This window comes from Dendrobates tinctorius, unplaced genomic scaffold, assembly GCF_039654945.1.
Source record: "Dendrobates tinctorius isolate UK_male_01 unplaced genomic scaffold, ASM3965494v1 ptg000162l, whole genome shotgun sequence".
In the NCBI taxonomy this organism is placed as follows: Eukaryota; Metazoa; Chordata; class Amphibia; order Anura; family Dendrobatidae; genus Dendrobates; species Dendrobates tinctorius.
The window spans coordinates 37,687,727-37,712,559 of record NW_027361829.1 but is presented as its reverse complement, the minus strand read 5'-3'; the positions used below and the strand labels follow the sequence as shown (position 1 = coordinate 37,712,559).

Here is a 24,833-nt window from a genome sequence, read left to right as displayed (position 1 = left end):
AGATCAGATAGAGGTCACTAAGAAATTTTCTGCAGAGGCCGAGTTTACGGTGAAAGAATCTAGTCTACAAAACATTATAGAAAAATTTCAATATCATCTTAAAGAAAGGAAACATAAATATTTTATTCGGGATTTACAAGAATTCAGGGATAATAAAGCATATTCAGTATATTACGGAAAAACTAATAGACCGCAGGAGACTGATATATCATCTTCAGAGGCTGAGTTTTCTGATTCAGAAACGAGATACAAACCCGGAAGAGGGAGAGTAAGGGGAAGGGGGGGTCTACGTGCGGGGAGAGGATCTGGTCGAGGTTCCCCACAGAGGGATCATTTTTTAGACACAAGCTACCCATTAAGAAACAGGTTCAACGGCAGGAACCCCGTATAGACAATCATATAATTAACCTTTCCTCGAAATCCCTCAGTAAAGAACAGATGGCAGTTCTCAGTAAGGGGATGTCTTTTGTCCCAACATCTGATTTTGAATGTTTTGAAACGATTAAGGATTTACAGCTCTTCATCCGTAAACTTAAGTGGAAAAAACACTTTATAAATATGGATAAAAAAAGCTGCGCAGAATTGGGTATAGAGGGAGATTTACTTAATGATGTGAGATTTTTGTTCAATTTGGGGGATATGAATCCCAATGATTTGGGTGAGGGACCATTCACACAATTAAAAAATAAGAGTAAACAAATGCCACCTATTAGCAATGATATAGGGGCCCTTGACATATTTGCCAACTTGGTATCTAGAGATATCAAGGAACTGGGTAATGGGAAAAAAAGACGATTCCATAACCTCACCAAGTCTGAGATGGATGGGCTTCTGGAGCTGGAGAGGGATAATACTCTAATAGTGAAACCCGCAGATAAAGGGGGGAATATAGTATTGATGGATGTAGCACAGTATAAAACCATGTGCTATTCACTGTTAGATAGATCCATGGGGTATGAAAGAATGGAACATAACCCCACAAACACTTTTTTAAATGATCTTAAGAAGTTGGTGAATGGGGCCTTTCAAGCAAAACTCATTGATAAAAATGAGAAAGATTTTTTGATTCCACAACACCCGACTGTGGCAACATTCTATGCTCTGCCTAAGGTTCATAAAGGCCTTTCGCCTTTGAAAGGCCGACCGATTATATCGGGTATAGGAAGTCTAACCCAAAATCTGGGTATCTATGTAGACAAAATTTTAAGACCATTTGTTATATCACTTAGTTCCTACACAAGGGATACCACCGACCTTTTATTGAAACTTGACCACATCGAATTGGACACCGATATGATATTGGGTTCAATAGATGTAGAAGCCTTGTATTCATCCATTCCCCATGATAAAGGTCTAATGGCTGCGGACTATTTCCTTAAGACAAGAGGCGTCCAATGTACGAGACATAACCTGTTCGTTATGCAGGCCTTGGAATTCTGTCTCACGAAAAAAAATTTTCTCTTTGATGGCAGGTTCTTCCATCAGCTCAGGGGCACTACGATGGGCAACCCCTGTGTGCCATCGTACGCAAATCTGCTCCTGGGCTGGTGGGAGGAAAATGTCATTTTTGGTGAGCAGGTCGATGTGGCGGAGGACAAAATAGTGCTATGGCTCCGCTACATCGACGACGTATTTGTTATTTGGAGAGGTGATGAGAACAGTTTTAGAACTTTTGTGAAAGATCTTAATATAAATGATATTGGTCTTAGCTTTACATGTGAGGTTAGTGCCAACAGACTACCCTTCCTGGACATAGTCATTAAGAGGGGAGAAAATGACCGTATAGTCACAGAAACATACAGGAAACCTACCTCTACGAATTCCCTTCTAAGATGGGAATCCAGTCACCCAGTCCCCTTGAAAAAAGGTATTCCTAAAGGTCAGTACCTACGCATGAAAAGGAATTGTACTGATCAGAGAGTCTTTAAGAGACAAGCAGATGACCTTAGATCTCGTTTTCATGAACGAGGATACCCAGATGACATTCTTAAAGGGGCCTATAAGTCTACGGTAGAGAAGGAAAGAAAAGAAAAGAACTACTTATACCCAAACAGCAAACTAATGAAGACAATATCATAAGGTTCATCACCACTTTTTCCAATGGGGCAAATGAGCTGAGAGCCATTATGAACCGACATTGGCCAATACTATGTATGGACAAGGATCTTGGAGGCTTGATCTCGGACAATCCACAAATTACATTTAGAAGGGGCCGCTCCTTGAGGGATAGGTTGGTCCGCAGCCATTATACCCAGAAAACCTCATACAGCTCAACATGGCTAGGTACACAGCCGAAAGGCTGTTACAGATGTGGTAGCTGTAAATATTGTACCTCTATTCAACAGAGCAAAGAATTTCAGAGAAATGTCACAGGAAAGATCTACCCTATTGGTCAATTCATTAATTGTAGATCAATAGGAGTGGTATATAAAATCACCTGTAGCTGTGGCCTTGAATACATCGGCAAGACCAAGAGGGAGCTGAGGGTTAGGGTAGGCGAACATCATAGAGATATAATTCATAAACGTGATACACCGGTAGCCACCCATGTCAATCAAAGACATAAGGGTGACGTGAAGGCAGTCAGTTTCATGGGCATAGAAAAGGTCCCCCAAAATCTAAGAGGAGGTGATTGGGATAAACGCATACTCCAAAGAGAAACCTATTGGATTTTCTCATTACAATCTGTATATCCCAAAGGACTGAATGAGACACTATCCTTTTCTTCCTTCTTGTAGGGAGTTTTAATAGGGCTTTTTAGTTCAGGGAGAGCCGACGAGGAGTGGGGGCGCCATTTGCGCAGGAATGTAGGGTGCCAACCTCCGCGTGAGGTAGGGAACAGCTAGTTAGGGACCTATAGGGCCAGATTTAGCGGGCACCCTTTCTATAATTCCTACAGATATATGGAGGTTGGTGGTATCCCCTTCTTATGCATGCAACAAAATTAATTGAATAATTTCCACATCACACATATTTTGCAGTTGGTATCCTGACTCTTTTTTCTGCTTCTTTTCCTATGACGGAGTGTAAAGAATTTGTTTTCATTCACAAGATAATCCCTGACAATGTCCATAATATGGGTGTTGGCGTTTTGTACTTATTCATAACGCCTATGCAATCATAAAATGACTTAACAATTCGGGTCCCGTATAAATAATGATAGGGGGATGCATTCAACATTTATGATTGATTAAATGAAGCCGCACTATTAGATTGATGCAATAAAATAAAGTGAGCGGCTCCTACTGATACGTGATGGTCAGGTGACTGCCTAGACCAATCACGCAATATCTTGATATGCAGACTGACATGCCCGGTTACGCCCAGGAAGTGGGGCAGGGTATGGTCGGTTCCTGTCTCAACATGACGCGCGGCGCCTGTTTAGGAAAACCCAGGAAGTGGGGCAAGTTGCCTGAGCAGATGCCGGCGTCATGCGCAAACCGGAAGTACTGTATGGGGCAACCGGAAACGGCAACAAGCCGCGGTATGCCGCGATTTATAAAAGGCAGCTATCTCACAACGGGCGTGCTATGCGCCAGAAGAAGGTGTCACAATACCCCTGATGAGTCAGGCATCGACGAAACGCGTTGGGTGACAAGTCTGGAGATCGGGTCACGATTTTGGGTTTTCAGATGGACCTTACCTGATCATCCGTTCTTTATAGAAGCGTTTAAAGATAAGTACTGCGGTCTCAGTTTCTATAGTGGTATCATAAATGGATACAATTTGCTCATGAGGTGATTTTATGCTTATGCATTTGACCGATGCTGTACATATGCTGTGCTAATTTATATACGGGCTGGATATATGTCTATTAAGTAATATTAATTCTGATGACATAAAGGCCTGGTTGGCACACAATTACAAATATACAAGGCTCATATGGTCGGAGATTCCAGGTTTTGAAACACCTGGACAAGAAATACGTTAATGTCCAGGGCCATATGGTACCTTATTTAGTACAAAACGGTTTGTTTTTAATAGAACACTGCACAATTGCACTTTGGCACATGTTTGTTTTGATTTGATGTATGGTTTTTAAAGAATCATTAAAGGTTATGTTTTATTGTTCATGATATACCAATTTGCTACCTCTACTTATCATGCTTCCAGCAAGTCATAGCAGTCAAGAATGTTCTACTAAGTAGCTTATCATGAAGACTTTGATTAATTCCAAGAGTACACTAGTCATTATAAGTGTAATTTTGTGTCAAATTTCTAGAAACCATTTGTTAAATTAATTGTATTGAAAATGTTCCTTTCTCATTTGTTAAATTAATTGTATTGAAAATGTTCCTTTCTCATTTGTTTATCGCAAGTTGAAAGTTTGTGAATGTTGCTAGTAAGCCAAATTTGCAATGGGGGTTGACTAATTTTGATTGCAACTGTATATGCTGTATTTTATCTCTGACAGTTACCTTATACAAAAAGAGCAGACAATTGATCCCATTACTTTCACTAAGGAAAATGTAGAACCAAAATAAAATTACTGTCTGGACATCTGTTATTGCTTTAAGGGCTTTAATAAGATCATTAGTAAGATTTTAAGATGTTGTACATCTGTACTGTTTTTGTTTCCATAGTAACTTTATAAATGAAAATTACTCTCAATTAGTCTTACGGTAAGAAATTACCATTACAAAGTATAATAATTTCAGATAGAACAGTGAATAATATAAAGCTTTAATTGCAATCTTTCATCTCAATGTTTAGTAAAACACAGAAGAGCAGCAATGATTTTGCAGCAATCCCTTACCTATTATAAAATGTAGAATATTTAACACTTTCCTGAAGTGGAGATTTTCAGTTTTTGCGCTATCATTATTTTCCTCCCATTCTTCCAAGAGCTATAACTTTTTTATTATTCATCCAGATAGCAATATGATGGCTTGTTTTTCTGTCGGATGAGTTGTACTTTTGAATGATACCATTCATTTCATTATATGATGCATTGGAACGCAGGAAGAAAATTCTAAGTCCAGCAAAATAGTGAAAATGTAATTCTTCAATTATTAATTCATTTATTTTTTTATTTAACATGATCAACATACAGTAAAACTAACTTGGCGATATAATTCTCTAAGTCAGTATGATTACACAGAAACCAAACATACATATTTCTTTTTAAATTAAGAGGTGAAAAAAATTTCAGAATTTTGTAAATGCAAATTGAGTTTGTGTCGCCATTTTTTGTAATGTTTTCAATTTTTGGTTGATATATTATTTTTTGTGCCCTGAGCTGACATTTTTATTGATATCATTTTGAGATAGATATAATGTTTTGATCGCCTCTTATTGTACTTTATTGCAATGTTGTGGTGGTCAAAAATAGTAATTCTGGTGGTTTGATTTTTTTTTCTCATTACGCCGATTCCCGATCAGTTTAATTTATTTTAGATTTTAATAGTTCAGACATTTACAAACATAGTACCACTAAATATGTGTCTTTTTATATTTCGTTATATTTAATGGGGGAAAAGGATGGTGATTTGTACTTTTTTTCCATAATTTTTTTTTTTTTTTTAAATTCACTTTCTATTCTGTTAGTCCCCTTATTGTATTGCTTGTACTATACACAGCGATACCATAGTATAGGTATTTATAGCAAAAATCACAGTTTAATATGGATACCAGCTAAACACTAGCTTTCACAGGAGTACAGTCATGACAGGCACTGAGGTCTTCAGCAGACCCCCGGTCACCAATGCAACCCATTGCCGCATTACAAATGCATCACTGGTGTGCAGATGAGCGCATAGAAAAATGCGTCACCTCTCTGGCAAACATTAAATGCCGCTGTTACACATTGACAATAGAATTTAGTATGTTAACAATCGTGGGTGGAGTTCAGCTCCACCCATAGATTGTTAGAGTCAGGTGATGGCTAAATAGCACAACGATCATCTGTCTGGAAAGATGTAGGCTCAGCTTGTGAGTGTGATTCGAAGTCAAGAAGGTGGCACATGACATACCAATATGTAATATGTTGGTAAGGGGTTAAGTAAGTCTGTCATCTCAGAATAGCTGTTCAAAACAAGTACAAACACTCAGTGGACACTTGGTGAAGCTAAACATTTAAGAGCACCTTCCTACCAACTTGTTGTACCTCTTCTTTGATTGACAGAATTCGCTTTATAACCACAAAGAAGGGCAGAGATATGGCAAAGACAAGCAGGCCGGAAGATGCACTTAGCGTTGGTCACCTGTAGTGTGAACCGAGCACCTGTACTTGGTTTGATCAGTTATGTGCTTACAGACTCCCATCATTAAAAACGAATACTTGCAAACTAAAGAAAATTCCTTTAGGAAAAAATATATGAGCAAGCTATGTACAAGTACTTAAAATAATACATAACAAAAACAGTAATCATAATTAGTGATGAGCGAGTATACTCATTGCTCGATTTAGTTAGATTTAGTTTTTGTCAATGCAGCTGCATGATTTGTGACTGCTGGGCAGCCTGAGTACATGTGAGGAATGCCTGTTTGTTAGGGAATCCCCACATGTATTCAGGTTGTCTACAAGTCGCAAATCATGCAGCTGAGGTGACAAAAACTAAATCTCCGAGCATGCCAAAATACTCAGAGGACACCCGAGCAAGCTCAGGAAAACCGAGCAGTGAGTATACTCACTCATCACTATTCATCTCTATATATATATAAACGCCTTATCGTGTCTGTCTGTAACCGAAATCGCGGCCCGCTGATTGGTCACGGCCGCCAGGCCCCCGCCAGGCCACAACCAATCAGCGACAGGTGCAGCTGTTTGTAACGGTAAGCCTTAATCTGTAAAAAAGAGAATTAAAATAAAAAAAGTTATTCTCACCTCCTGTCTTCTTTCCACGCGCCCGGCCTCGCGTTCCCAGTAATGCTTTGCAGCTTAGGCCGCTGATGACGTCACTCTTACGAGAGCGAGAAAGAAGACCGACGTCATCAGCGGTCTAAGCCGCAAAGCATTACTGGGAACGCGAGGCCGGGTGCGTGGAAAGAAGACAGGAGGCTATCGGAAGGTGAGAATAACTTTTTTAAATTTTTTAATATTATTTTTGTACAGGGCCGCGGCAGTGATTGGTCATGGCTACAGGGCCGCGTTGCTGATTGGTCGCGGACAGAGGGCTGCGACGTTGATTGGTCACGGCTACACGGAAAGGGGGGTGAGGGGACCATGCATACCAGGAAAGGGGGGTGAGGGGACCATGCATACCAGGATTGGGGGGTGAGGGGACCATGCATACCAGGATTGGGGGGTGAGGGGACCATGCATACCAGGATTGCGGGGTGAGGGGACCATGCATACCAGGATAGGGGGTTGAGGGGACCATGTATACCAAGAAAGGGGAGTGAGGGGACCATGAATACCAGGATAGGGGGGTGAGGGGACCATGCATACCACGAAAGGGGGGTGAGGGGACCATGCATACCAGGAAAGGGGGGTGAGGGGACCATGCATACCAGGAAAGGGGTGTGAGGGGACCATGCATATCAGGATTGGGGGTGAGGGGACCATGCATACCAGGATTGGGGGGTGACGGGACCATGCATACCCCAAAAGGGGGTAAGAGGACCATGCATACCAGGATTGGGGGGTGAGGATACCATGCATATCAGGATTGGGGTGTGAGAGGACCATGCATACCAGCAAAGGGGGGTGAGGGGACCATGCATACCAAGAAACAGGGGTGAGGGGACCATGCATACCAAGAAAGGGGGGTGAGAGTACCATGCATACCAGGATTGGGGGGTGAGGGGACCATGCATACCCCAAAGGGGGTAAGAGGATCATGCATACCAGGAAAGAGAGGTGAGAGGACCATGCATACCAGGATTGGGGGATGAGAGGACCATGCATTTCAGGATTGGGGGGTCAGGGGACCATGCATACCAGGACAGGGGGTTGAGGGGTAGCATGCATATCAGGATTTGGGGTGAGAGAACCATACATATCAGGATTGGAGGTGAGAGAACCATACATATCAGGGGGGTGCATTATTGCATTATTATTACATCTTCAAAAATAAACTGCATATATATTCTAGAATACCCTATGCGTTAGAATCGGGCCACCATCTAGTAATAAATAAAATGATTGTAAAAAAGTTTGGTTACTATATACCTCCTTGAAGGAATTTCATTGGGTGAACAATAGCATGATATCTGTCTATACTGAGAGACACCAGTACATAGGTAGATGCATACAGAAGGACGACCTTAAAAAAAAGCAAATAAATGTGAGTGCAGTCATAGCAATTTATAATAATAATAAAAATAATAATAATAATTTCTATAGTGCCAACATAATCTGAAGAACTTTACATATAAAGCATTTACACATTACTTATAAAGCATTATAGTAGATACTATACACAAAATAGTTAATAAAAGTTAGACTTCAAGCCTTGTAAGGAACAGTTAAACACAGAAATTGGAATTATACTACAGCACAATAGTTTGTACTTTCTTAGATTATTTAGGACCATACTTCAAGTTGCTGAATTATCGTCACATTTTAGAATTTTTAAGGCTAAATTCAAAAGTTGCAAACAAATTTTGTTGCAGATTTAGTCATAAATCCATGACACATCTGCAGTGAATCTTTAACGAAATCCACATGTATTAGTGGTGGACTTTGCTGAAGATTTGGATGCCGATTTCACTCTTCTCATTGAGAAAGCATTGCATTGTGTGAAATTTGCAAACATAACACACATACAACTCATGCAGATTTGAAAATTTGCAGCATGCTCTTGTAAAGGTCGCGTGGGTCAAGAGGAGGCACTGCAACCCCAGGCACCAGTCAAATAGGTTCCTCTGGGTGTGTAGGTGCTATGTGTTAATGGAACGCAGAGTACCTAGCTCAGTTACTTCACTGAGAGATATGGCACTAAATATGTTAAGTACTCTTACCCTGTTAAACATCACAGGGAAGTTAGCATGTGGATTGGGCTTGCTCTGCAACTAAACAGTGCTAACAACACACAAGAATGAAGCAGATGCAGAGCCAAGAGAAATAACTCTTGTGACGCTAGGTGCAATACCTTGTTGATTTCACAGAGAAGTACAACATAAAGGTTGAGCTTGCTCTGTAACTGAACTGTGCTAACTGCCCACAAGAACAAAACAGATGTAAAGCAAAGCAGCTAGTTACCCGAGTCCTGATGCTACTGAACCTGTGAATGACCGGCACTCTAAGCATGTAGGAATCTAGAGACTCTGGTGTAGAACCATGGGTACGAGACCGCATAGGTGTGCAACCTGTCTGCTAACATGTACAGTCTTAGAGCATAGACAGACAGACAGATGCACACACACTTGCAGACAGAGTAGTAGAGTATCCATCCACACACTAAACATAAATGACACTGTGTGCCCGTGTGCACCGCTGAGAGCCTTTTATACGCTAGGCTCCACCCTAAACACTCACGCCCAGTTGGTTAAGACATCGCCCGCAGGTCAATCTGGAGCTGAAACATTACCAGAGCAGCTAACGTCCTACCACCAATAGGAAAACACCACATCACGGACATGCTCAGTAAAGTAATCTCTGGTCACCGGAGCGCAAGGCTGCACCTGTATATCACTGGTTACCATAGCCTTAGCTGGATAACCAGCAGTAATCAAATGTATACCACATGCCTGAGAAAGATGCTAAGATCGACATCTGTGCTGAGCAGCACCTGCAGCAGCTGGATCTGAATGGGAGACCACAGCACCAGGCAAGGCTCGGGATCTATCCCGCGCAGCGGGAGACTCTCGACGTCTGACATGTTATCTGTGAACATTTCTGTGATCTGTAAAACTGCTAAAAAGCGTTTAAAATTTTTTAAGACTTCCATTTTTCAACCATACAGTGTTACGGTATGATACAGTGTGATCTGTAAAACTGCTAAAAAAGCTTTGAAAATTTTTTTAGGCTTCCATTTTTCAACCATACAATGTTACATGGACTTTGAACATTTCTGTGATCTCTAAAACTGAGAAAAAACATTGAACATTTTTCTGGATTGAATTTGATTGTCATCCATACTCTTGCGTTCTTTCTATTACATTATGGAGGAGTAAACTCACCAAAAATGCTTTGATTGCTTCAGGTGACCATTGTTTTATTTTATTAAACATAAGCTTGGTTTCAAGAGACTAGCAATTACAAAATGCATACGGGACAGGGAAGTGCTGTTGATGTTGCACTCAGATGTCGAGGATGTTGGGCAGGTGTGACTATGCTATTTGCTGGAGCACAAGAAACATGCCCATCTACGACACATAGGTTCCTGTCCCACTTTGCAGGGAAGCACGGTACACCACTACTGAATCCAGAGCAGTGCCAACGGGTGGTCGAATAGATATCAGATAATGCTTCAAGCAAACTTGCCAGCACTACACAGTCTTCCACACAGTCCAGTCTCACCAGCCTACAGTCTGGATCACTTAAACTTCACCGTTAGCCTTCTTCCTCCCACCATGTTGAGTCCCAGGAAACTAGTGATTCCACACTAGGACACTCTGAGGAGCTCTTTACAACCTAATTTCTTGATTGTGGACTCTGATCCTGCATGCTTCAAGAGGGACAGGAGAACGTGGTATTTAGTAATGCAGCCAAGGTCACAAGAACATGACGGTGGGGAACAGCAAATTTGGGATGCACAGGAAGATGATGATGAGACACAGTTGCCGCCAAGTCTTGTTAAGTGATGAAGTCAAGAGGACAAGAGTGCGGTGGTCGAAGACAACGTGGTGGATGATGAAGTCACCAAGCCAACCTGGAAAGCTAGCATCTAGAGCAAAGACAGCATATCTGATGGAGAAAGATTGATATCACATATAGACAGGAAAACCAGTGGGGTGACCAGAGGGAGAACTGTTCCACAGAGCACCGACATTCCTGAATTTCTTCATCAAAAAATAAGGTGTTCCTCAGTTTGGGACTTTTTTTAAAGAGAGTTCTGAGTCAAACAAAATGACCATATATAACCTGTGCTATACAAAGATCAGCAGGAGCCTGACCACTATTATCTAACAACCCCCAGCATGACCAGGCACATGTCATCTAAGCATCCGACTCGTTGGGCCGAACATATGGGTCCAATATTGGTGCCATCGGGTGACATCACTGTCTCTTCCCCTATGTTAAGTGCTTCCAAATCCCCTGTTCAAAACACTGGTGCAGATGCTTCCTGACCTACACCTATACTTGCACATTCTGGCTTACCATCATCAGGCATTTCAAATTCCTTGTCCCAGCCCAGCATTTAGTTGTCTCTACCCCAGGCCTTAGAATGAAAAAGAAAGTTACAAGCATCTGATGGGGCAGCATATGGGGCATATTATTCTATGAAGCATCTTATGGGGTCATTATTAACCTTTGTGCAGCATTATATGGGGCATATTTTGTATGGAGCATCTTATGGGGCCATCATGAACTGTATGGAGCATTATATGGGACTCCTGATTCAATATGGATATTCAAAATCATTTAGCCTACTCATGTCTCAATTAATTTTACTTTTATTGGTATCTATTTTTATTTTTGAAATTTACCAGTAGCTGCTGCATTTTCCACCCAAGGCTTATACGCGAGTCAATAAGTTTTCCCAGTTTTTTGTGGCAAAATTAGGGGGGTTGGCTTATATTCGGGTCGGCATATACATGAGTATATATGGTATTTAATTTAAAAAAATCAATTTTAGTTTACTTAAATTAGCTCTTTTTTACATTCTTTTTAAATTTTGCTTTATATACAAGTCATTGTCCAAAAAATATGTTTCTTACCATCTTTTTTTTCCTGAGAAATACAATTTCTCCTCGATTTGGAATGTTTTATTCTCACTCCTTAAAGTGTAGTAAAAGTGTGACACCATTGTTCTCAGCAGCGATCTGCGAGTCAGAGATGCTTCCAGGGGTCTTCCTCATGCTCGTCTCCTTCCATTCGGCACTTTTCCCATCCATATAAACATTTTCACTGCCCCCCAGACCTATTTGTAGGGTCTGCCAGAAAAAAATTTGGCTTTCCCATTGGTTCCCATTATACTCATTAATGGAATAAAGCATGGGAGTGTTACAAATTGCTCGGTTCAAGCAATGAGCAACCGAACATTTTTTGTGCTTATTCATCCCGACTAATAATCTTTTATTCATTATTGGATTATAATCATCATCTTATCATCAGTATTGTTCCTTCTTCTGCCTTTCTCTTATTACACAGGTGCTTCTCACAAAATTAGATCATCAAAAAGTTAATTTATTTCAGTTCCTCAATAAAAAATGTGAAACTCATATATCAGAGTCATTAGAAACTGAGTGATCTATTTCAAGTGTTTATTTCTGCTAATTTTGATGACTATGGCTTACAGCCAATGAAAACCCAAAAGTCATTATCTCAGTAAATTAAAATACTTTATAACACCAGCTTGAAAAATGATTTTAAAACCTGAAATGTTGGCCTACTGAAATGTATGTTCAGTAAATACACTCAAAACTTGGTCAGGGATCCTTTTGCATCAATTTCTGCATCAGTGCAGCGTGGCATGGAGGCGATTAGCCTGTGGCACTGAAGAGGTGTTATGGAAGCCCAGGTTGCTTTGATAGCAGCCTTCAACTCTATGGGGTTAAGGTCAGGTGAGTTTACTGACCAATCAAGCACAGTGATACTGTTGTTTTTAAATGAGGTGTTAGGCGCTGGGATTCTCCCGTTGCATGGGATGGATCTCAAGTCTTGTCTGGTGCTGTGGTTTCCCAATCAAGCACAGCTGCTGGGTTGATTGCTCAGCAAACACTTCAAACCCAGCACCTTGCCCAGGCTCATACTGCATGTGTAGTTACTGCTGGCTCTCCAGCTAAGCCTGTGGTGACTACTAGTTTACACGTGTAGCGATGTGCTCTGGAGCCTAAGTCTCGATTTCACCCTACTGAGCATATCCATGATATGGTGCCTTCTCATTGATGCTCGGACGTCACGTACTCTGGTGATGTGCAACTTCAGATTGGTCCACAGGCAAGGTCCTGTCTGTCTGGACTTGAGCAAGGTATCAAAAGATTTCATGGCGCATGTATGCATGGCGCTAGTATCATGTGTGTTTGGTGTGTTGATGGCTACTTTACCACTCTGTGTGCACGTGTGCCGCTAATAGCACTGCGAGTGTTGGTCTAGACAGGCAGTGTAGGGTGGGAATTCCCCCTTGAACTTAGCATCTGCATCGGGCATCCTCAGGCACACGTGCTAAAGCACCCCATCTGTCAGAGTAGGTCCATCCACCAGTTCAGTCTTTCCTGGGGGGTTAAGTTATAGGAACCCCAATTAGTATTTTTCTATACTCCTGTGCAGTCTAACAGGGAATAGTCCATTTGCTTTGCTTCATAGTTCCATTTTGTGTTGTAACAGAACTTTTAACTTTGCACTCTGTGTACACTGAGTGACATTTAACTCAGTGTGTTTTAAGTGTTTTCTCGCAGCCTTGCTCCGCCATTGTACTAGCTGCGGTTTCTCCATCACCGCACGGTGGACCCTGGGTTGCGAACGCACCTTATTATAATTTCTTATTTGGTGCGTTCCGCCAAGCTTAACATAAGGTATTGGTACTTTTGGCAGTGTGGACAGGTGCCAAGTCCTACTGGAGAATTGAATTTCCATCTTCAAAAAGCTTGTTGGCAGATGGAAGCATGAAGTGCTCTAATATTTCTTGGTAGACAGCTGCGCTGACTTTGGTCTTGATAAAGCACAGTGGACAGAAACCAGCAGATGACATGGCTCCCCAAAACATTGCTGATTGTGGAAACTTCACACTAGACCTTCAGCAGCTTGGATTGTGTGCCTCTTCACTCTTCTTCCAGACTTTCGGACCTTGATTTTGAAATGAAATGCAAAATTTACTGTCCTTGTGGAGTGTGTCAATGACTGCCTTCTGGACATCTGTCAAGTCAGCAGCCTGCCCCATGATTGTGGAGCCTACTCAAATAGACTAGGGGATCTTTTTAAATGCTTAGGAAGCCTTTGTAGGTGTTTTTTGCTAATCATTCTAATTTACTGCGATAATGACTTTTGGGTTTTCATTGGCTGTAAGCCATAATCCTCAACATTAACAGAAATAACCACTTGTAATAGATCAATCTGTTTGTAATGACTCTATATAATATATATGAGTTTCACTTTTTGTATTGATGAACTGAAATAAATTAACTTTTTGATGATATTCTAATTTTGTGAGAAGCAATTGTGTTATATATACTCTTATTTTCGTGCTGATTTTTTGCTGTAAACTGCTGCTTCTTAACTTGCAACATTGTCTAATAGCACAACGTATTGACTGAAAACTTTGATTACCATAGAATACTTATATGACCCAATTTTAGTTTGGTTGAACTGCTAATACTAAGTTACTTTTATGTAGTAGTATCTATTCATGCTTGATTACTACTATATGTATTTCTGCTCCATCTTTAAGCGTCGGATCATTTTGGAGGAAATAGGTTATTAGTAGGGTTGAGCGATACCATCCGATATTCAAAAGTATCGGATAGGAATGGATCGGCCCGATACACAAAAAAGTATCGGGTATCGCCGATTCCGATACCGGAAGTCCCATTAAAGTCAATGGGACAGAAATATCGGAATTACAAAAAACCGTTTCGGGAGGGGGAAGAGTGTGGGCGGTGCGTGGGCAGACAATGCGTGTCTGTGTGTGCGGGCGGGGTATGTGCCGGCTGTCGGGGGTCTGTACGGGCCTGCCGGGGGCCTGTGCCTGCTGTTGGTGGTCTGTACGGGCCTCTCGGGGGCCTGTGCCGGCTGTCGGTGGTTTGTGCCGGCTGCCGAGGGCCTGTGCCAGCTGCCGGTGGTCTGTATGGGCCTCTCGGGGGCCTGTGCCGGCTGCCGGTGGTCTGTTCGGGCCTGACGGGGGTCTTGTGTGTGTAGTAGTCCCATTATCCGGCTAATGTGTTGAATGTAAAAAAAACAAAACATACTACATACATACTACATACATACTACATACATACTATATATATACAACATACATACATACTACATACATACATACAGTTGTGGCCAAAAGTATTGACACCCCTGCAATTCTCTCAGATAATACTCAGTTTCTTCCTGAAAATGATTGCAATCACAAATTCTTTGGTATTGTTATCTTCATTTAATTTGTCTTAAATGAAAAAACACAAAAGAGAATGAAGCAAAAGGCAAAACATTGATCATTTCACACAAAACTCCAAAAATGGGCCAGACAAAAGTATTGGCACCCTCAGCCTAATACTTGGTTGCACAACCTTTAGCCAAAATAACTGCGACCAACCGCTTCCGGTAACCATCAATGAGTTTCTTACAATGCTCTGCTGGAATTTTAGACCATTCTTCTTTGGCAAACTGCTCCAGGTCCCTGATATTAGAAGGGTGCCTTCTCCAAACTGCCATTTTTAGATCTCTCCACAGGTGTTCTATGGGATTCAGGTCTGGACTCATTGCTGGCCACCTTAGAAGTCTCCAGTGCTTTCTCTCAAACCATTTTCTAGTGCTTTTTGGTGTGTGTTTTGGGTCATTGTCCTGCTGGAAGACTCATGACCTCTGAGGGAGACCCAATTTTCTCACACTGGGCCATACATTATGCTGCAAAATTTGTTGGTAGTCTTCAGACTTCATAATGCCATGCACACGGTCAAGCAGTCCAGTGCCAGAGGCAGCAAAGCAACCCCAAATTATCAGGGAACCTCCGCCATGTTTGACTGTAGGGACCGTGTTTTTTCTTTGAATGCCTCTTTTTTTCTCCTGTAAACTCTATGTTGATGCCTTTGCACAAAAAGCTCTACTTTTGTCTCATCTGACCAGAGAACATTCTTCCAAAACGTTTTAGGCTTTTTCAGGTAAGTTTTGGAAACTCTAGCCTGGCTTTTTTATGTCTTGGGGTAAGAAGTGGGGTCTTCCTGGGTCTCCTACCATACAGTCCCTTTTCATTCAGACGCCGACGGATAGTATGGGTTGACACTGTTGTAACTTCGGACTGCAGGGCAGCTTGAACTTGTTTGGATGTTAGTCGAGGTTCTTTATCCAACATCCGCACAATCTTGTGTTGAAATCTCTTGTCAATTTTTCTTTTCCGTCCACATCTAGGGAAGTTAGCCACAGTGCCATGGGCTTTAAACTTCTTGATGACACTGCACACGGTAGACACAGGAACATTCAGGTCTTTGGAGATGGACTTGTAGCCTTGAGATTGCTCATGCTTCCTCACAATTTGGTTTCTCAAGTCCTCAGACAGTTCTTTGCTCTTCTTTCTTTTCTCCATGCTCAATGTGGTACACACAAGGACACAGGACAGAGGTTGAGTCAACTTTAACCCCTTCACTACCAAAGGTGGTTTGCACGTTAACTCCCGGGCCAATTTTTACAATTCTGACCACTGTCACTTTATGAGGTAATAACTCTGAAACGCTTCCATGGATCCCGGTGATTCTGACATTGTTTTCTCGTGACATATTGTACTTCATGTTAGTGGTAAAATTTCTTTCAAATAACTTGCGTTTATTTGTGAAAAAAATGGAAATTTGGCGAAAATTTTGAAAATTTCGCAATTTTCCAACTTTGAATTTTTATGCCCTTAAATCACAGCGATATGGCACACAAAAAACTTAATAAATAACATTTCCCACATGTTTACTTTACATCAGCACAATTTTGGAATCAACATATTTTTTTTGTTAGGAAGTTATAAGGGTTAAAAATTGACCAGCGATTTCTCATTTTTGCAACACCATTTTATTTTTAGGGACCACATCACATTTGAAGCCACTATGAGGGGTCTATATGATAGAAAATACCCAAAAGTGACACCATTCTAAAAACTGCACCCCTTATGGTGCTTAAAACCACATTCAAGAAGTTTATTAACCCTTTAGGTGCATCACAGGAATTTTTTGAATATTTAAAAAAAAAATGAACATTTAACTTTTTTTCACAAAAAAATACTTCAGGTTCAATTTTCTTTATTTTACCAAGGGTAACAGGAGAAGTTGGACTGCAAATGTTAATGTGCAATTTGTCCTGAGTACGCTGATACCTGATATGTGGGGGGGAACCACTGTTTCGGCGCATGGCAGACCTCAGTAGGGAAGGAGCGCCGTTTGACTTTTTCAATGCAAAATTGGCTGGAATTCAGATCGGACGCCATGTCGCGTTTGGAGAGCCCCTGATGTACCTAAACAGTGGAAACCCCCCCAAGTGACCCCATTTTGGAAACTAGACCCCCCAAGGAACTTATCTAGATATGTGGTGAGAACTTTGAACCCACAAGGGCTTCACAGAAGTTTATAACGTACAGCGGTACAATTAAAAAATCATATTTTTTCCACAAAAAAGATCTTTTCACCACCAATTTTTATTTTTCCAAGGGTAACAGGACCCTAAAAGTTGTTGTGCAATTTGTTCTGAGTACGCTGATACCCCATATGTGGGTGTAAATGACTATTTGGGCGCATAGCAGAGCTCGGAAGGGAAGCAGCGCCATTTGACGTTTTTGGCTAGAATTGAGATTGGACACCATGTCGCGATTGGAAAACCCCTGATGTACCAAAACAGTGGAAACCCCCCACAAATGACACCATTTTGGAATCTAGACCCCCCAAGGAACTTATCTAGATGTGTGGTGAGTACTTTGAACCCCCCAGTGCTTCACAGAAGTTTATAACGCCCGGGCGTGAAAATAAAAAAATCGTATTTTTTCCACAAACATCATCTTTTAGTCCCCATTTTGTTTATTTTCCCAAGGGTAACAGGAGAAATTGGACCCTAAAAGTTGTTGTCCAATTTGTCCTGAGTACGCTGACACCTCATATGTGGGAGAAAACTACTGTATGGGGACACGTTGGGGCTCAGAAGGGAAGTAGTGATGTTTTGGAATGCAGACTTTGATGGAATGGTCTGCGGGTGTCATGTTGCCATTGGAGAGCCCCTAATGTACCTAAACAGTGGAAACCCCCCACAAATGACCCCATTTTGGAAACTAGACCCCCTGAGGAACTTATCTAGATGTTTGGTGAGCACTTTGAACCCCCAAGGGCTTCACAGAAGTTTATAATGCCCAGGCATGAAAATAAAAAAATCATATTTTTCCACAAACATGATCAATTAGTCTCCAATTTTTTTATTTTCCCAAGGGTAACAGGAGAAATTGGATCCCAAAAGTTGTTGTCCAATTTGTCCTGAGTACGCTGATACCTCATATGTGGGAGAAAACTACTGTATGGACACACGTCGGGGCTCGGAAGGGAAGTAGTGACGTTTTGGAATGCAGACTTTGATGGATTGGTCTGCGGGTGTCATGTGCGTTTGGAGAGCCCCTGATGTACCTAAACTATTGAAACTCCCCACAAGTGACTCCATTTTGGAAATTAGACCCCCCACGGAACTTATCTAGATGTGTGGTGAGCACTTTGAACCCCCAAGTGCTTCACAGAAGTTTATAACGCCTGGGCGTGAAGATAAAAAAATCATTTTTTCCCGCAAAAATGATATTTTTGCCCCCAATTTTTTATTTTCCTAAGGGTAACAGGAGAAATTGGACCCCAAAAGTTGTTTTGTAATTTGTCCTGGTAGGCTGTTACCTCATATGTGGGGGTAAAACACTGTTTGGGCGCATGGCAGAGCTTGGAAGGGAAGGACCACCATTTGACTTTTTCAACGCAGAATTGGCTGGAATTGAGATCAAACGCCATGTTGCATTTGGAGAGCACCTGATGTGCCCAAACAGTGGAAACCCCACAATTATAACTCCAACCCTAACCCCAACACACCCCTATCCCTAACCCTAGCCCTAACCCTAGCCCTAACCCTAGCCCTAACCCTAACCCTAACCCTAGCCCTAACCCTAGCCCTAACCCTAAGGCTAAGTGCACACGTACCGGAACTCTCGGGGAAATTACCGCGAGAATTCCGGAATTCCAGTCCGCGGGAAAATCGCATTTTAAATTCCCGCGATTTTCCCGCGGAAAAACTAGCATTTTGCAAGCGTAATTAGCTTGCAAAATGCTAGCGTTCTCCAAGCGATCTGTAGCATCGCTTGGAGACCTGATTGACAGGTTGGTCACACTCGTCAAACATAGTGTTTGACAAGTGTGAGCAACTTTTTACTACTGAGGCTGCCTATGCGGCATCAATAGTAAAAGATAGAATGTAAAAAAAAAAAAAAATAGTGTTATTCTTACCTTCCGACGTCCCGCGCAGGCGTTCCCAGTAATCCTTTGCGAAAATGCCCACGATGACGTCAGTTCTCGCGGGATCGCGACGTCTCGCGGTAATTCGCGATGACGTCGCACGAATGACCGCGAGACTTCGCGATCCCGCGAGAACGGACGCCATCGCGGGCATTTTCGCAAAGGACTACTGGGAACGAGAGCGTGAAGAGAAGCAGGAAGACTGCGCGGGATGTCGGAAGGTAAGAATAACAATATTTTTTATTTTAAATTCTATTTTTTACAGGGATATGGTACCCAAAGCCCGGAGGACAGTCTCCTCTCCTCCGGACCGTGGGTACCATCCGCAAATGTTCTGCTTACTTTCCGCATGGTGTGCACAGCCACATGCGGGAAGTAAGCGGAACAAAGCATTCCTATGGGTGCGGGATCGCCGCGATTCCGCAAATTAATGAGCATGCTGCGGTTTTTACCGCGAAGCGATTCCGCCGCGGTAAAAACCGCAGCATTAGTACAGCATTGCGGAATCCCATAGGAATGCATGGGATGCTTATTTTTCGCGTTTTCGTGGCAAAATTGCGCAGTTAAAACGGCCGCAGAAACGCGAAAAAAACGCCACGTGTGAACTCAGCCTAACCCTAATGGGAAAATGGAAATAAATACATTTTCTTTTAGTTTTATTATTTTTCCCTAACTAAGGGGGTGATAACGGGGGGTTTGATTTACTATTTATGGCGGTTTTTATGTTTGGCGGCTGTCACACGCTAAAAGACGCTTTTTATTGTAAAAATAGTTTTTGCATCACCACATATTGTGAGCTATAATTTTTCCGTATTTTGACCCACCGAGTCATGTGAGGTCTTATTTTTTGCGGGACGAGTTGACGTTTTTATTGATACCATTTTCGGGCACGTGACATTTTTTGATCGCTTTTTATTCTGATTTTTGGGACGCAGAATGAATTTAAAACCAGTGTTTCATGAATTTCTTTTGGGGGGTGCGTTTACACCGTTCCGCGTGCGGTAAAATTTATAAAGCGATTTTATTCTTCGGGTCAGTACGGTTACAGCGATACTTCATTTAGGTCTTTTTTTATGTTTTATTGTTTTTTTTGCAATGAAAACAATTTTATATAAAAAATAATTATTTTTGTATCGCTTTTTTATTTTTTTGCGGATGATGCTGTATGGCAGCTCATTTTTTGCGGGACAAGATGACGTTTTCAGCGGTACCATGGATATTTATATGCGTCTTTTTGATCGCGCGTTATTGCACTTTTTGTTCGGTGGCATGATAATAAATCATTATTTTTTGCTTCGTTTTTTATTTTTATTTTTTAAGGGGTTCGCTAAAGGGGTTAACTAATGGGACAGTTTTATAGGGCGGGTCGCTACGGACGCGGCGATACCAAATATGTGTACTTTTATTGTTTTTTTTTATTTTGAAAAAATGGATTTATTGGGGAATATTTTTTTTTTTTTCTAATTTATTTAGCGATTTTTTTAAAATTATTTTTAACACTTTTTTTTTTTTTTTTTTTTACTTTATTACCTTGTCCCAGGTGGGACATCACTGTCCTGTGACAGATCGCTGATCTGTCACATCACAGATCACTTTTGGCCACAACTGTATGTAGTATGTTTGTATGCTGTATGAATGCAGTATATATGTAGTATGTTTTTTTTTTTTTTTTACATTCAACACATTAGCCGGATGATGGGACTACTACTGTCCCGTCATTGGCTAATGTGTCAATCACTGTCATTGTAGCAGGCATCACCCGATGGGACTTGTAGTCCCATGGGACAATGCCTGCCCACACACAAGACCCCCGGCAGGCTCGCACAGACCATCGGCAGCCGGCACAGGCCCCCGAGAGGCCCGTATAGACCACCGGCAGCCGGCACAGGCCCCCGGCAGCCAGCACAGACCACCAACAGCCAGCACAGGCCCCTGAGAGGCCCGTACAGACCACCGGCAGCCGGCACAGGCCCCCGAGAGGCACGTACAGACCCCCCGCAGTCGGCACAGACCGCACATCATGATGCGCACAGACTGTGCATCATGATGACATCATTTCAGCAGCCAATCACAGCCACAACAGTGGCTCATTGCATTATGGGGACTTCCGATACCGGTATCCGATATTGAAAAAATATCGGTACTCGGTATCGGAATTCCGATACAGCGAATATCGGCACATACCCGATATTTGCAGTATCGGAATGCTCAGTCAACACTACTTATTAGGAATCCAGATCTTGTGATCAGTGCAAATTTCATCAATTGAACTCACCTCAATCAAACAACACATATTCTGTAAATAAGTGATACATATTTTCAGTGGGAAAATTGGCTCCTGCCCATCAGAACAACAAACATTGCTTAAACTACTTTTTTTTGTTTCGTACAAGCTGTTTTGTTTCCTTATATTTATTTTGACACTCAAAGGGAAAACAGAAATGGTTTAAAATGATGAATGCCATAAATGATGTTTCCTAACTCAACTCCATGATGAAAATTGATATTTTTTCATGCTTTGAAGTAAATTAATGTGACAGATGGAATAAAATGATTCATCTCTATGCAGCATCACTTGTGCAAAGTTTATCTGATATGGTATGCTACATTCAATCATAAAAAATGTATATTTGTAAATGTGTATCAAGGAAGGAAAGCAATTTGTAAGGCTGTCCTTGGGTGCTGACTGCTACTAGTTTCAAGCATGAGCACTGCAAAGAAACCTCAAACAACAAAAGGAATAATAATAAAGAAAAAAGATTAAAGAATAAAACAAACAAATAAATAATAATAATAATAATAATAATAATAATAAATGGCCATTTAATAAGCCACAAAAAATTGACATCAACTTGTTTTACTTTGTAACTATCATAATAAAATGTTCTGGAGATATAAATACTAACTTTTATTATGTTATTTTTTTAATTTTATGTTTATAAAGTAAAGTGATTTTTGCAGGGGACTTTAACAATTTTATAAAAATTTTGAAAAAGCATATTATTAGAATTTTGGCTCATTCTTTTTCCAAAATTCTGAAATTCAGTTACAGTTATAACTTTTCAAACACACCCAGGTGTGTTTTATCCAATTTTAATTTGGTACCATTTGGTACCCAAGAACTAGTCATTATTCACACAGTGATCATTTACATATAGATCACACACCCTGTAGCATGGTATCTTCTTATTGATATATTTTGCTTCCTATGCTTAGGTGACAGAATTAGCACAGAATCTCTCTAGGTAACAGCTGCTGCAACCCATTGCATACCTGTGAGCGCCATTGTGTTCCATCTTTTTTATTACACATATTTTGTTATACGTATGTTTATTTCTTTTGTGTGTATTGGAATGCAACACAAAAAAACAAAGAAAATAGGCAAATTGGACATAATTTCATGCAAGACACCCAAAATGGGCCTGAAAAAAATGTTAGCACCTTTCCAAAATTGTGGGTCAACAGTTTTGTTGTTTCAAGCATGTGATGTTTGATCAAAATCACCTGTGGCAAGTAACATGTGTAGGCAATATGAAAATTACATGTGAAACCAGATAAAAAGGGGAAACGTTGACTCAATCTTTGCATTGTATGTTTCTGTATCACACACTAAGTATGGATAATAGAAGAGAAGACAACTGCCTGAGGACGAGAATCAAAATTGTTGCAAAATATCAACAATCTCAAATCTACAAATCCATCTGCAGAGATCTTGAGGTTCTTTTGTCCATGGTGTACAATATAATCAAGAAGTTTGCAACCCATGGCATTGTAGCTAATGTCCCTGAATGTGGATGGCGGATAAAAATTCATGAAGGGTTACAGCACAGGATAGTCCAGATGGTGGATAAGCATCCCTAATCAAGTTCCAAAGAAATTCAAGCTGTCTTTCAGGTTCAAGGTGCATCAATGTCAGTGCAAATTATCAGGAGGACCCCACTGCTAACCCAAAGACATTAAAAAGCTAGACTGCAGTTTGTCAAAATTTATGTGAATAAGCCAAAATCCTTCTGGGAAAGCATCTTGTGAACAGATGAGACCAAGATAGAGCTTTTTTGTAAAGCACATCATTCTACTGTTTACTTGAAAACAGTATGAGGCTTGCAAGGAAAAGGACATAGTACCTACAGTCAAATATGGTGTAAGTTCAAAGATGTTTTAGGATTGTTTTCCTCCCGCTGACATTGGGTACCTTGACTGTCTGCAAGGCATCATAAAATCTGAAGATTACCAAAGGATTTTGTGCCGCAATGTAGTGCCCAGTGTCAGAAAGCTGGGTTTGCATCTAAGGTCATGTGTCTTCCAGCAGGACAATGACCACAAAGATATTTCAATAAGCACCCTGAAATGGATGGAAACAAAGCACTGGAGAGTTCTGAAGAGGCTATCAATGAGTCTCAATCTAAATCCCTTTGAACACCTGTGCAGAGATCTTAGAATTGCTATTGGGAGATGGTACCCTTCAAATATGAGAGACCTGGAGCAGATTGCAAAAAAAAGAGTGGTCGAAAATTACAGTTAAAGGGAATCTGTCACCCTTTTTTAGGCCTTTCAGCTGCCAGCATAGACATCGGGGGCTTATCTACAGCATTCTGTAATGCTGTAGATAAGCCCCCCGATGTAACCTGAAAGAGAAGAAAAACACGTTATATAATGCTCATCGAGGTGAGCGGTCTGGTCCAATGGGTGTCGCCAACCTGTTCGGCGCCTCCCTTCTTCATGCGAAGACGTCCTCTTCTCCCATCCTGTAATGGCTCCGGCGCAAGCACACTGCTCTGCCCTGTTGAGGGCAGAGCAGAGTCCTGCAGTGCGCACGCGTCAGGAGAGGTCTGGCACCTGCGCACTGCAGAATTTTGCTCTGCCCTCAACAGGGCAGAGCAATTCGCCTGCGCCGGAGCCATTTCAGGACAGGAGAAGAGGACGTCATCGCATGAAGAAAGGGGGCGCTGGACCGGACCGCAACATCCATTGGACCGGACCGTCCACCTCGGTGAGTATAATATAACGTGTTTTTCTTCTCTTTCAGGTTACGTCGGGGGCTTATCGACAGCATTACAGAATGCTGTAGATAAGCCCCCGATGTCTATGCCGGCAGCTAATAGGGCAAAAAAAGTGACAGATTCCCTTTAAGACATGTAAGAACCTTGTTGACAGTTATAGGACATGATTGATTTCAGTTATGTATTCCAAAGGGCATGCAACCAAATATTAAGTTGAGGGTGCCAACAATTTTGTCTGGTCCATTTTTGGGATTTTGTGTGAAATGATATCCAGTTTGTCCCTATTAAGTTTTTTATGTGTTGTTTCAATACACACAAAGGAAATATACATGAGTAAAATATAATGTGTAATGAAATAATTTTCTGGGAGAAATTCTTCAGTTATTGGAACAATTTCAAGGGTGCTAACACTTTCAGCCATGACCATAATAGCTTGGAAAATTAATTGAACATGTAAAAATATATAACAGAAATAAACATAACATTTTTTTTACAATTGTGTCTAAAACAAAAATCACAGCAATATATGTACCCCAAAATTGTGGTAAAAAATATCACAAATGGTCCTGAATTAAACAATGCCTTATATAGACAATTTAATAAAAAAAATGAAAACATTATTGCTGCTCCAAA

The 24,833-nt window shown here is 41.2% G+C and overlaps 1 protein-coding gene across 2 annotated transcripts in view; it reads right to left on the bottom strand.

Moving 5' to 3' along the window:
* The window catches only part of NPSR1 (neuropeptide S receptor 1), an 814,072-nt gene that overhangs the window by 425,957 nt on the left and 363,282 nt on the right, over nt 1-24,833 (bottom strand). For both annotated transcript variants that reach the window (XM_073549960.1, XM_073549961.1), the window contains exon 4: nt 8,114-8,207. In XM_073549960.1, coding sequence (XP_073406061.1) covers nt 8,114-8,207 — 94 coding nt within the window. The remainder of the gene's footprint in view (nt 1-8,113; nt 8,208-24,833) is intronic.